This window comes from Pristiophorus japonicus, chromosome 10 (genome assembly GCF_044704955.1).
Source record: "Pristiophorus japonicus isolate sPriJap1 chromosome 10, sPriJap1.hap1, whole genome shotgun sequence".
NCBI classification, from domain to species: Eukaryota; Metazoa; Chordata; class Chondrichthyes; family Pristiophoridae; genus Pristiophorus; species Pristiophorus japonicus.
The window spans coordinates 94,309,166-94,323,897 of record NC_091986.1 but is presented as its reverse complement, the minus strand read 5'-3'; the positions used below and the strand labels follow the sequence as shown (position 1 = coordinate 94,323,897).

General features: G+C 45.1%; 1 protein-coding gene across 9 annotated transcripts in view; it reads left to right on the top strand.

Annotated features, from left to right (window-relative positions):
- Positions 1-14,732, top strand: part of LOC139275031 (cilia- and flagella-associated protein 300-like) — a 106,458-nt gene that overhangs the window by 19,344 nt on the left and 72,382 nt on the right. For all 9 annotated transcript variants that reach the window (XM_070891915.1, XM_070891914.1, XM_070891907.1 and 6 more), the window contains exon 5: positions 11,098-11,270. In XM_070891915.1, coding sequence (XP_070748016.1) covers positions 11,098-11,270 — 173 coding nt within the window. The remainder of the gene's footprint in view (positions 1-11,097; positions 11,271-14,732) is intronic.

The window sequence follows — 14,732 nt, the reverse complement described above, 5'->3', positions numbered from 1 at the left end:
AAAAATAAGGCCTAGGTTTTGCCAAAAGTTTTTAAAATTTTGGCGTAGCCTTAAAATACCTTCGTTTTTAAGGACGGAGCTAAATTTTTTCACCTTAAAAATAACACCCGTTCTGCGCATGCCCAACACTCGAAGCATTTAGATTTCCAGGTTAACGTTGTTCAATGAAATGAGAGACACAATTGCAACTTGCCGAGTTTGTTCACAAAAAGACGGGGCTCTCGGCAATCTTAACGTATCCTTAAATTGCATTTTCTGTTTGCATTTCGCCCCAGCTCCTTAAACTAATAGCTATAGTAGCCTGAGTTAAACAGGAGGGATTTGTTCACAAAACCCTGAGTTGGAATGATTCCCACTGACCTGATTATGGATGGCAGAGATATCGGCCACCACAGAACTGTTCGCGTCCCATCTCCGAAACTTTCAATTGTGTTTTACTATTTCTAAATTATCTTTTGTATATTGGTTATACCTTTTGAATTAATTTGCTCCAGCAGTTATAATGGTTGACCGGATCAATTCATAATCAGATACAGGTCACGATTAACTGACTGCATTATTCATTAATCTTCACATCTCTAAATATCAACATATAGCATCTGGGGAATATAGATTTCATTGGATGTCTTTGCATAAGCAGAAGTGACACTCTATGGCATGTTTAGAGATCTCTGATTTTCTTATGTTTTTTCAGTATATCAAATCTATTTTTTTTACCACAGACTGGTACAAAATGTTGGATTTCAAATGAAGTTAAGATCCTTTCCACCGACGTTGTGGGATCACTGGTTTTCAAAAAGAGTTACGTTTAAATATTTGACAAATATGCTTTCGGTCTCAAGAGCTAAGCTCCAGTGTCTGTTTTATTTCAAAGCTGCAATTTTCTCCTGTTGCTGGTCTTGGGTGATCAATTTGCAATCCACTAAACATTGATTTTCAAAAAATCGCCCTTTAGTGACCCTCCATACTGTCCCAAGCATATCCAGCATTCATAAACACAATAACAGCATACTAGAATCTACAGTCATGTCTCTCTTTAGCTCTGTGTTGTACCATTTACTCCCTCTCAATAAAGAACAGCAACTATCTAGAATGCTGGATATACATTTGTAGGAAATGCTGTAAACATTTTTAAGTAATTTTTATATAAAATATAGGTTTTGCTCCCTCCAAAAGCTTTAACTTTTAGCTCAGTTTCCCAAGATGGCCCCGTTAACGCTGATTTCGATTGGACTCAACTAGGTAAGGCAAGTTTTTTAAAAAAATGGTATTTAGAACTGTCCTTTAAAAATATCCATCTTGGAGAAACTTGCAAAAACGGTGTTATCATTGGGTTTGACCCCAAGTTACATCACAAAAAATGGCCCTTATTTTTTAACGACAGCATTATAACATTGGCAAAACTAGCAAAATCACCGTAAATTTATATCGCTCCAAAAAAAACCTTTTAGCTCCAAAAAATGGAGCTAAATTGATCGTTACGGTGGTAAATTTCTGACCCATAGTGCTCACTGTTTGGACAGAGAATGTTGCATATCAAAGACAAGGGGATTGAACAGGAAAGTAATTTACTGAAGTGAAGTGCATGTCTGCATGACTACTAAACTGATTGTGTTGTAATAGTGTGTTCCTTGTTGTTAACACTGATTGATGCTAAGCTAATCATAAAAGCTTCCCCTTTGAATTCTCTGAATTTGATTTTTTGTTTTCAACTTACGCACAGTGGTAATTGTTCGTCAGATGAGATATTAGGATTGAAATACCTGTTTGGTGCAATTTGGGCTGGAATGCTGCAATGCCAGAAATTCCACCGACTTTTCTTGAATGGTTATTTCTCCCTAAAATTTGGTATTTGTGTGTTTTCTTTTGAATGGTGAGCCTCCATTCAAACAGCAAGCTGCCTGTCTGAGCAAGTCATGAATTTTAAAGCTCTGTATGTAACTACTTTAAAACGCTGCATTCTGCATTGAGAAACCGTTGAGGTGATGTTTCATCAAGTGAAACAAAGGAGGATTGCCATGTTTTGCACTCAAGGGCACGCTCCCCAGATTGGAGTCCTGAAAAATGCCTAGCAGCAAATAGCCTGTGTCATGAAGAAGACTTGGCTGCAAATGGGGATAGGTTACTCAACAGTTTCCTATATCAAGTATACACACACAAAATAGTTCATCTGAACCTCTTCCACTTTTATTGCTGCCCTACATAAAGCACTCAAGACAATTGGACAGAGAGGATAAAAGAATAGTATACATTTGGATAGTACATGCAAGCACATTTACAGATATTAAAAATATAAAAAAGCTTCACTTTATTTTTGTTTGAAATACCTTGCTAGGAGCAGTAAGGCAATTTAAATAAGGGGAAAATTGCTGTGAGCAAGGGCGAGAACAGTCATGGCAATATTAATCATGTGGTTGAGATGCTGCCTAGATGTTTCTCTCTGGCAAGATTGCTGCCAGAAGTGTTGCAGAATTTGTCTTCCGCCCAACCAAATGAACCTCCCCTAAATACAACATCCCCCAGTGAATCTTCCTGGGTCAGATATATTTAAATAGTTTTGGTAGACTCCCAGGTGTAAAACCGCTCTGATTAGAGGTCACCTGTTGGGACTGAGGGGGCGTGGAGTGGGCAGGCAGGAAGTGTTGTGTTACCTATAGCAGCTTAAAGGGCCATGCACACTGAAAACTAGCTTGGGACCAAATGAGGTAGAGGAAGGAGGCCCTGGTTGGGAAAACGTGCTGAAGACCCCTAACAGGGTCTGCTCAAGTCTATGGATGGGATTGTGCAATTGGTAGTTGCTGTCAGACCAGTGCGTGCCAACTACAGGATCCCACACATAGCAACTCGATGATGTAAGAAGTTCAATAGGGCTAGCTATACATAAATAATGCACTGTACCAAGCATGTCTGCCATTTACAATCACCTCCTTGTCACTGATAAAGTGCTTCAAGAGTTTACCCCCCATGCCCAATCAATCGTGCAGTGCACTTTACATTACCAACCTTCATCTGGAAGCGCTTTTTTATCTGCAGCCATACCTGAAGCAGAATTTCAATCCAGCACACAGTGATGATTTGCCAAGCCAGTCTGCTTCCACCCTTGCCAGGGCTGCACTGCTGAAGCATTCCTCACCCTGCCAAGCACCAAGTCAGAGACCTATATCTGGGGATATTAGAGGGTGAGCCAGAGGGGAGAATACAGTGTGATGTGCAGAGCACGAATGGGTATGGGGTGGAAGATGATGATGTAAACATTGTTGACTGGGAGAATCATATTATGTAGCCTTTGGCTGCAGAGTCTTTGAACCCAGATCTCACTGGTTCTGCTTTTAAAAGAAAGATGTTTGCAGAGTATCAAATGTATGTTCAGGCACAGGGGACATTTTTCTAGAATGTGCAGCAGATTGCAGATTAATTGGAGGAGCCCACTACTGGCATCTATGGCACCACAACAAATGCAGCCTGCAGCAAGTTCCTCTCGGGGCTTAGCTGCTGTTAGATGTCCCATGAGACGCCTCCGGGAGCTCAACAGCCACTTGCTCACACTCTCCTGCCACTCGGGTAGTTCCTAGGAGAAGCTTGAGGTGAGGTTTAGAAGAGCAGACATCATACAGTTGCACTAAGGGGAAACAGAGAGCGAAGAAACAGTGAACATTCATACAATATGATTTTAGATTAAAATTATGGTGTCACTATTTTTGTTGATGTAGGACCAATTTGGAAATTACCAATTTGGGATATATCTAGTAGCAATTAGTAGTCAGATTATTCTGACAGGTTTGACTCCTATTTGCAGATGCAAAATGAGACTTTGCAATTGAGTGCTGAATTATGAACAGTTTTAGCTCTTAAAATTGACTTCACTTTTAATGGATTGTCATTACTTAAAATAGCTTCCCTTAAGACCCTTATCGCCAGTAAGGAGAGGAGACTCTCATACTATCAGTCTATGATTGTATGGAGGGTAAATGCTGACAAATAAATTTGGGGCCAAATAGCCTATTTCTATGTTGTAACTTCTATGGGGCCGAAATTGCCCTTCCCCCCACCGACCAGAAAGTAAGTGCACTCACTGATTCCTTTGGTCTGTCTCTGCCCCAATCCATGGGCGGAGATTGGACCGATATTCACCTCTTTGGTGTTTATTTCCGGTCGGGGCGGTGTTGAGGGGCGGAAGTGCCATTGCAGCGGGGCGGCTGTCGCTCTGCGTTATCAGCGCCGCGCTGATGATAGCAGCGTGACACTGACGTGTCACAAAGGGAAACAAAACTGTGAACTCTCACCTCTGATCTGATTCTGCAAGGGATTGCACACCTGCATGAGGTTCTGCGAGACCACTGGGTTGTTTAGAGGTTGACCGAGCAAAAGTGATACAATCCTAGAAGTAATCTATGGAAGTAGTTGGTCCTGTTTTGCCTTGCTCTTGGCTGGCTACAGTTCTGGGAAAAAAGCTGGCATTTATTGCGTGTTTACAAGGGTTATGGCATTGGCGAAAGGGGCAGGTTGATATTTGGTGGAAGGGGTGTTAGCACAGCAAAATTCACGGAAACCAGGCCTGGCCTGCCACTCGGATTGGAAGTCAGTGCACGAGTGCAGGCTAGTGGTTGTCTGATTTGTTTTTTATTGGTGGGCAGTGAGAATGGCGACTTTGTACGGTCTTCAGCACTGATCCTGTAGGACGATGATACGGCCTCAGTTCTTGTTCTATTTTCAAATCATGGTCTGATCATTGAGGGTCACCAGGAAAGCACAGGTGAGTGTTGTTTGTGAGGAACATAATCTGTCAGCTTTCAGAACTCGATTTGGACATTTGGAACTGTGGATGGGACGAGAAAAAGACAAAACCTCAAAATGAAGGATTGAAATGAAGAGGGTTGTGAATCTTTGAAATTCTCTACCCCAGAGAGCTGTGGAGGCTCAGTCGTTGAGAATATTTAAGACCGAGATCGATAGATTTGTGGATATTAAGGGAATCAAGGGGTATGGGGATAGTGCAGGAAAGTGGAGTTGAAGTAGGCATGATCTTATTGAATGCGGAGCAGGCTCGAGGGACCACATGGCCTACTCCTGCACCTAATTCTTATGTTCTTAAAGCCCCTTCCCTTCAGTTAAAGTGGAGGTGCCGCTGCGAACTCTGCATGGGTTTCGTTAGGCCCACTAGGCCATCGGAGAGGGTTTCGGTCAGGCCAGAGGCCCGATACCCAAGAGGGAGTGCCGGGCTGCCTGTTGGTGGCCCGACCGAACCCGTGGGCACCATTGTCGGGCTGACCTGGCAGTTGGCCAACAATTAAAATAAGATGGTGACCGCGGCAACGCGCCCTCCCCTTTAAGGGTGAACGCACCGCCCAGCTACACACATCTTCCCGCAGGGAAAAGCTGTTAGTGGCAATGACTGACGGCGGTGCCGCTCCTGCAGGGCAATTTCCCACAGGGGTCGGAAAGGGGGTCGGCATGTAGCCTACGGGTGGCAGCCCTGATGGCGTGGAAACCCGATCCCGCCACTCAAGGCCTGGGGGCAATATAGGAAGGGTCTTGGAGGCGGTAATGAAGCTTAAGGAGGGGGTGCTATTCGGTCCCTATGTATTTCCATGGAACTTTGAATTGAAGCCTGGTTCCCCTTGTGAAAATGCAGTGCATTTATCTACTTTAGGAATCTCTTTCTTTTCCTTCAGCTGACCACATACACAAAGTTTGGAAGCATGTTTGTTTTGTTTTGATACTGTAATCAATTATTTTTCTCTCAAATGATGAGAAAGATGTACTCCAAGGGCTTACCCTAGGCTTTGTCACCCCCTCAAATACGGTGTATTCTTAGTTGAAACGGAAAGTATGCAGGACTCGAGAAGCGCCCTGTAAATGGAATTATTTAAAAATAAATAAATTGATCCATCCAAAAACTGACTGGGATTCATCAGGAGGTCAGTACTTCTCATTTCCAGTATGTACCCACTTCAATTCAGTTCCATTTTTAGTAGTTGGAAGCAATATGCCATGTACAAGACTGGATTTAAGAACACATCTATTTCACAACTGTATCCTACTAGTAATGAGTCTTAAATACTCTTTCACTTATGCAAGTAATGGATTTTCCCCACTTATCAAATAACTTAGTCATTAGTGAAGTAATGTACATTGATAGTGTTATGTCTAGAATAAAGCAATGTGACTGAGTAAGTGTGACCTTAGTCTCTTTATTCTAACTCCAGAGTACTGGTACAGCATGGGAGGCCTGCTTATATACAGTGCTCACAAGGGATGCTGGGATCCCTTGGGACTCCAACAGATGCGTCCTGGTGGCAGCAGAATGCTGGTTACATAGTGTTGCATACATGACATCACTCCCGCCCCCCCCCCCTCCCCCAAAAAGTCAACAGTACACTTATTTACAGGGTGAGATGCTCTGGGGCTTTCCGCTCCCTGGTCAATCGTCTCGGTACAAATGCAGGTGAGTTGGTTGGTTTTTTGCCGAGCTGCTGAGCAGCTAGCCTTGCTGGGCTGATGAGTTCAGCTTCGTGGTCAACCGTGATATCGGTTGCCGCTTGTGTGTGTGGCAGAGGATCGAAGTTGGTGGTGTCCCCTTCAGGTTGCTCGTGGCCGTCTGTGAATCGCAGTTTGGTTTGGTCCAAATGCTTTCTGCAAGTTAGTCCATTTGCGAGTTTGACTTGAAACACCCTACTCCCTTCTTTGGCTATGACAATGCCAGCAAGCCATTTGGGACCATGTCCATAGTTGAGTACAAATACAGGGTCATTGACTTCAATATCGCGTTACAAATTTGCGCGATCATGGTACATGTTTTGTTGATGCCACCTGCCCTCGACATGATCATAGAGATTAGGGTGGACTAGAGAGAGCCTTGTCTTGAGTGCCCTTTTCATGAGCAGCTCGGCTGGGGGAACCCCAGTGAGCGAATGGGGTCTAGTGCGGTAGCGGAGCAGGTGGGTTTGCAGGGAGCCTTCCAACACGCGTTTCAAGCTTTGCTTGATGGTTTGGACTGCCCGTTCTGCCTGGCCGTTGGATGCGGGCTTGAACGGGGCAGATGTGACATGCTTGATCCCATTGCGGGTAATGAATTCCTTGAATTCAGCGCTGGTGAAGCACGGCCCGTTGTCACTGACAAGGACATCAGGCAGGCCGTGCGTGGCAATCATGGCTCGTAGGTTTTCGTTGGTGGCAGTGGACGTGCTTACAGACATTATTATACACTCAATCCATTTTGAATAAGTATCCACAACAACCAAGAACATTTTGCCTAGAGACGGGCCAGCGAAGTCAACATGGATCCTAGACCACGGTTTGGAGGGCCATGACCACAAACTTAGCGGTGCCTCCCTGGGTGCATTGCTCAGTTGGGAGCAAGTGTTACATTGGCGCATGCAAGACTCCAACTCTGAGTCGATGTCGGGCCATCACACATGGAATCTGGCTATAGCTTTCATCATTACTATGCCTGGGTGGGTACTGTGTCGGTTGCTTATGAACGTTTCTTGGGCAAAACCACGCGATTACCCTACAAAAGACTGCCTGTATGGACATTTTGTCTTTACGCCACTGGAACAGCTTGATCTCTTCATGCATCTCTGCTGGGATGCTGGACCAGTTCCCATGGAGGACACAGTTTTTTTACAAGGGACAGTAAAGGATCCTGGCTGGTCCAGGTCCTGATCTGGCGGGCCATAACAGGTGACTTTTCATTTTCAAATGCATCCATCACTAAGAGCAAATCTGCAGGCTGTGCCATTTCCACCCCGGTGGTGGGCAATGGTAGCCGGCTGAGGGCGTCAGCGCAGTTCTCTGTGCCTGGCCTGTGGCGAATTACATAATTAAATGCAAATAGCGTGAGCGCCCATCTTTGGATGCAAGTAGAGGCATTGGTATTGATACCTTTGCTCTCTGAGAGTAGCAATATGAGCGGCTGAGGGTCAGTTTCTAACTCGAACTTAAACCCAAACAGATACTGATGCATTTTTTTTACCCCGTAAGCGCATGCCAGAGCTTCTTTCTCAATCATGTTGCAGGCCCTTTTGGCCTTGTACAAGTTCCTGGACGCATAAGCGACCGGTTGCAATGTTCCCGATTCGTTTGCTTATTGTAACACACATCCGACCCCGTACGAAGATGCATCGCAAGCTAGCACTAAACATTTACAAGGATCATACAGGACAAGCAGTTTGTTGGAACATAACAGATTTCAGGCTTTCTCAAAAGCTGTCTCTTGTGATTTCCCCCATACTCAGTCATCTCCCTTGCATAGCAACATGTGTAGAGGTTCTAGCAAGGTGCTTAAACAGGTAGGAAATTACTAAAATAATTGAGGAGTCCTAGGAACGACCGCAGCTCCGTCACAATTCTGTGGTCTCGGCGCATTCTTGATGGCCTCCGTCTTGGCGTTGGTGGGTCTGGTGCCATCTGCTGCAATTCTTCTCCCTAAGAACTCAACCTCTGGCGCCAGGAAAACACATTTCGAGCCTTTCAACCTGAGTCCCACACGATCTAGCTGACTTAGAACCTCTTCCAGGTTCTGCAAGTGTTCGATGGTGTCCCGACCTGTGATCAATATGTCGTTCTGGAAAACCACGGTGCGTGGAACCGACTTTAGCAGACTCTCCATGTTCCTTTGAAAAATAGCCTCGGCTGATCGAATCCCAAACGGGCATCTATTGTGGATGAACAGAACTTTGTGTGTGTTGATGCAGGTGAGGTCTTTCGAAGATTCCACCAGTTCCTGCGTCATGTAGGCCGACGTCAGGTCCAACTTGGTGAACATCTTTCCTCCTGCCAGCGTTGCAAATAGGTCGTCTGCCTTGGGTAGCGGGTACTGGTCCTGCAGCGAAAAATGGTTAATCGTTACTTTATAGTCCCCACAAATTCTGACTGTGCCATCGCCCTTGAGAACTGGAACAATCGGACTGGCCCACTCACTGAACTCCACCGGCGCGATGATGCCCTCTCGTTGCAGCCTGTCTAGCTCGATCTCCACTTTCTCTCGCATCATGAATGGCACTGTCCATGCATTGTGGTGGATGGGTCGTGTACCGGGAATCAAGTGGATCTGCACCTTCGCCCCCGAGAAACTTCCAATGCCTGGCTTAAACAACGACGGAAATTTGCTCAGAACCTGGGCACATGAGACGTCATCGACGGACGAAAGTGCTCTGATGTCGTCTCAGTTCCAGCGGATTTTTCCCAGCCCATTTCTGCCGAACAGTGTGGGGCCATCTCCAGGTATAATCCATAGTGGTAGTTCGTGCACTGCTCCCATCATAGGAGACTTTTACTGCTGCGCTGCCAATTACAGGGATCAGTTCTTTAGTGTAAGTTCTCAGCTTGGTATGAATAGGGCTCAGCTTGGGCCTGTGTGCCTTGTTGCTCCACAGCTTGTCGAAGGCCTTTTTGCTCATGATGGACTGACTTGCACCCGTGTCCAATTCCATGGATACTGGAATTCTGTTCAGTACAACTTTTAACATGATCGGTGGACATTTCGTGGTGAAGGTGTGTACCCCGTACACTTCTGCCTCCTCGGTTTAAGTCTCTAGTTCAGTTTGATCCGCCATGGATCGGTCCTCCTCTGCAACATGGTGGTTTACAGAGTTTGCAGCACGTCTGCACATTCACTGGAGGTGTCCCATTTTTCCACAAACTTTGCACGAATGGTGTTTGAAGCAGCATTGATGGGCTTGATGTTCACCTCCGCAGCGCCAGCAAGGTGACAATTGCCTCGCATTAACGCTTGATGGCGGATTCTGAGTCATTTGAGGTTGTGCATCTGCAGGCCTGTACGTTCTGCCATATGCATTCCTGCCTGAAAACGGGGTTACTTTGTGTACAGTACTTGCCGAAACATCTAAACATCTTTATGCTGCGAAATTTGTTTGGTGTTATCGCTGATGGACATAAATGCCTGGGCTATCGTTATGGCTTTGCTCAGGTTCGGTGTTTCAGCAGTCAATAGTTTGCGAAGGATAACCTCATGGCCAATGCCAAGCACAAAAAAGTCTCTTCGCATTTGCTCCAGGAATCCATCGAATTCGCAATGTCCTGCAAGGCGCCTTAGTTCGGCGATGTAGCTCGCCACTTCCTGGCCTTCAGACCGTTGACATGTGTAAAATCGATACTTTGCCATCAGAACGCTCTTCTTCGGATTTAGGTGCTCCCGGACCAGCGTACACAGTTCTTCATATGATTTGATTGTTGGTTTCACCGGAGCAAGATGATTCTTCATGAGGCCATAGATTGTTCCCCCGCAGACGGTGAGGAGGATCGCCATTCGTTTGGCAGCGTTCACACTCCCTTCCAGCTCGTTGGCCATGAAGTATTGGTCGAGTCGCTCCACGAAGGCCTCCCAATCGTCACCTTCTGAGAATTTCTCCAATTTGCTAACAGTTCTCTGCGTTTTCGCATGATGGTTCGTTATCTCGTCGCCAGTTGTTATGTCTCGAATAAAGCAATGTAATTGAGTACTGTAGATGTGAGTAAGTGTGACCTTAGTCTCTTTATTCTAACTCCAGAGTACTGGTACAGCATGGGAGGCCTGCTTATATACAGTGCTCCCAAGGGACTCCAACAGATGCGCTCTCTGGTGATGGTAGAATGCTGGTTACATAGTGTTGCATACATAACAGATAGATGCTGGGATTTTATTGAACCTGTGATTTGCTTTAGCTTGACAATATTTTGATTTTGTATTTCAACAAAATCATGCTATTTAATATTCTGTTACAAGAAAAATGAAATTCCATCTTAAACTTTTGTTGTCATAAATTAATATCATTAATTATTTTACAACTACTTGGAAATTAGGAGGAAATGTAGCTTTTATATTGTGATACTGGAACATTTAAGGAGTTGTCTAATTTTGTCAATAAACAAGTGAGCTAATTCTGTAAAAGAAACGAGGAGCCAAAATCAGTTACTATATTTTTAGCTTTAAATGACAGAGAAAGATGATGCACAGAATGGAAAAGAATGCTATTTGATAAATGTGTTAAATTATATCGTGTGTCCACCATTAATCATGTGGGCAGATGATTGAGATTTTGTTTGTTCCTAATTTTACTTTTAGTTTAACTAATGAGTATTCTATATTTAATTTAGGTATTACTGTTGGAAGATTCTGACAATTATCAAATATTCAGTAATACGGAACGTGAGGAATTTGTCTTCCGCATCTTCAAACATCTCTGCTTGGGTGGAGTACTCTGTCAATTTGAAGATAGGGTTGATCCTTATCTGGAAACGACCAAGACAATATACAAGGAATTAGTCAGGTGCGTATGATGTGCTCTCAGATTATTTTCTTTTAACACCACAGTATAAAGTTTTCAAGACTTCTCATTGCCTGTTGTGTACATTTGAAAAGTTCTTTAGTTTTCTGTTCAATGAAAACCGTCTGAAATGCTCTTGGATACATCCTGTATCCTAACAAAAGTGTAAGTATCTTTTCATGCTTCCTCATTTAACAATTCTTGTACTTTATTGTTGTTCCATATGCAATATACAAAGTACTCAGCAAAATATATAGGATCAGCAAACTTCACTTTTATTTTTTTGTTTTTAATGACTGATTCTATTGTGTGGGAGATTCAGGGAGCCATGAATTTGCAAATGCAAACAAATGCTGCATTAGAGAGGAGGAGAGCAGGAAACTGTCAGTGGTCCAGGAGGAGAAGGTGTCAGAGAGTTAGCGTCCAGCTTCTGCAATGTCGAGGTCCATTAACTAAACCACAACAGCTCCACCCTTGTCAGCAGCTTTAATGGCAATGTCTGGGTTGGACCTGAGAGAATGGATTGCTTCAAGTTCAGAAAGAAATAGATTGGAGCGAGGGGAGCAGAGAAACTGAGATGGCCGATTTCATGCTGGCCGTTCCCAATAAAAAGATCTAGAGAGGGTAAGAGTCTAGAGGGAGGGGTCGAGGTGGAATGAGAATTCTGAAGACTGGGGAAAGGGTCCGCTGTGCAGGGGATAGATTCCTGGCCAAGGAAGTGGGCGCAGAAGCAAAGGCAACTGAAGAAGAGCTCAGCATTATGACATGCCCAAAATTCGACTCGGTTTCAAATTTTACGCTGATTGGACAATTTTCCCGAGGCAGCTGAAGGGAGGCAAGGACTGCTGGATCCAGCATATTAGTACCTTTCCAATACTGTCTGTCTGTGGCCATGAGGAACAGGAGTGCTTCCTTCTGGCCCGTCAAGCTAACTTGCTTCCACACCACGCACCCCCTCTCCCTCCCGCGCTCACACCCCCCCACCCCCCCCCCCCCGCCATCAAGCCACAATCTCCCACCATCCCAGCCAATGTCCCACCCCTCATGGCCCATCTTTCCGATCCCTTCCTCCTCTGCCCTCCCTGACTACGGCCTCCAAGCTCCAATCTCCTCCCCAGACCCTTCCAATCACCCCGCTGCCGACCCTTCCGATCTCTCCCCGCCAACCCTTCCGATCTTCCCTCCCCTGACCCTTCCGATTTTCCCACCCAGACCCTTCCAATCACCCCATCACCGACACTTACGATCTCTTCCCCGCCCGACCCTTCCAATTCTCCCCGCCGACCCTTCGATCTTCCCCCTCCCAACTCTTCCAATCTGCCACCCCGACCTTTACGATCTTCCAGTCTTTCTCCCCCCGACCCTTCCGATCATCCCTCCCCCGACCCTTCCGATATCTTCCCCACCCCCCGACCCTTCCGATCTCCCCAGACCCTTCCGATCTCTCCCCGACTGGCGGGACTTGAGGCAAACTCATTCTTCCGGTTTTCCCGAATGCAAAACTGCAAACCCCTCTCCCACCCCCTCTCTCTCCCCGCCTCCCCATAAATATTGGGGCCAACAATTTATTTGTACTTTTTTCAATTTAGTATACTGTATTCGCCACTCATGATGTGGTCTTCTCTACATTGGAGAGACCAAATGCAGATTGGGTGATCGCTTTGCTGAACACCTCCGTTCAGTCCGCAAGTGTGACCCCGAGCTTCCGGTCACTTGCCATTTTAGCTCTCCTAACCGGCTGCGTTTTTCCAACATTTTCTGTTTTTATTGTATATTCCAGGCTCTCCTCATATCATGTACATCTTTTGGCTTTTACTAAAATTAGGAAACATTTGTTGAAATAATAATGGTTTTGATTTTGATTCAGCCTCTTAATATGTCTTTGAAGATTTCCTCTTGAGGAGAGGAAGTAAGTTCACCCTACTCAGTCGAAAGTTCCTTTAGTGCATCCAAGGAGACTGTCAGAACACAGGTCCTTGTGATGTGTATTGTATAACACTTGATTAGGTCTTGGTGTACTGGATTGGGTTTTGTTAATATTTTGTAGTTGTCATTGAGGAAAGATGTCACCTTTAGTATGTTTCCTTGTGAGGTCTTGCCATCTTTGTTTATCAACATGATTATAGATACTCTAAAAGTATCTCGGAGTATGTTTCTTTTCTTTTGACTCTTTACACACACCTCACCAGTATGGTGATTTATTTATATTTACTCTGGCTATGCTCTCTGACTTTCTGTTTTGTTTTCACCACCCAGGTTCTATGATGTAACCTGTAGTCTGAACAGTTCAGTTTATGCTAATTGGGATATAGCAGTTAAGCGAGAGGGACAGTGAGTAGTTTTTGTGTGAAGGAAGTAATGGCAGAGTATTTATGGAGACCAGAGTAGTGAGGAGTTGGAATATGCAGAGAGGAAGGCCTAGAAATTCACCTCGGGCGGTGGCGCAGAATGGGCAGCGCCTGATATTAAGCTCCATTGCAGTCCATTGTGGTGCCAAAAGTTGGCATAATTCACTGATTATCTCCGGAGAAAATCATAGCCTTCTGTGGGTGAATTCCATATTCCTTGGTCTGTAGAGCATCTTGCTTGCATAACCTATGTTTTAGGTGTGCCGACTTACAGGATACTTCATTCTCAAGGCTTCCTTCCTCTCCTCCTGCCTGCTCTTATCCTGTTCCTCCTCAAAGCATAGCAACAAAGGAATTCTACGAGGAAATTCAATTTTTTTTGTTATAGTGCATTTAATTTATTTGGAAGTAACAGCAACTACCTTAATATCCTGATGACGTAGTATTGCAGCATCATGGAAATCACCTCCAGTTTTCATTCTCCAGAGCTCTGCCCGTCATAGTCCTTTCATTGCAATGCAGGTATCATGCCAACTTCATGCTGCCTGCACAATTGAATGATCTCAGTGTGCAACCAGAAAACCGCACTGTTCATTGGCTGCACGCATCAGCAGGAGGCCTAAAATTGTGAGAGGCTAGCACTAGTCTTGTATCTGCAGGGGGCCAGAAGGCCCTACAGGCACACACTCAGAAGGCAGTGGGTGCAGATGGTTGTGGAGGTCAATGCCAGGAGTCCAGCCTTGAGGACCTGGATGGCGTGCCAAAGGAAGTCCAGTGACCTCACACGAGTAGTCAATATCAGTGCCACTAAAATGCCATGGGTCAGACTTTCCATTTTGTGCAGATCGCCCAAAAATGGATGTTATTTCCAGCATTGGTGGTAAATACGGGTTTTGAGATCGCCGGATTATCGCCCATTTTCAAAACCCCAACTTTCCATTTTATGAAATGAGCGTTACCGCGAGCGATCTGAAATGGACGTTAGCGTAAAACATTGTTGATCTTCTGCGTAAAGTGTCGCCGTCCATAGCAACGCCATGGCAACGGTTGTTTCCCATGTTTTCAGGAGGTCAAGGGTCATCAATACATGTGCAGAGCAGGAGAGAGAGAGAGAGAG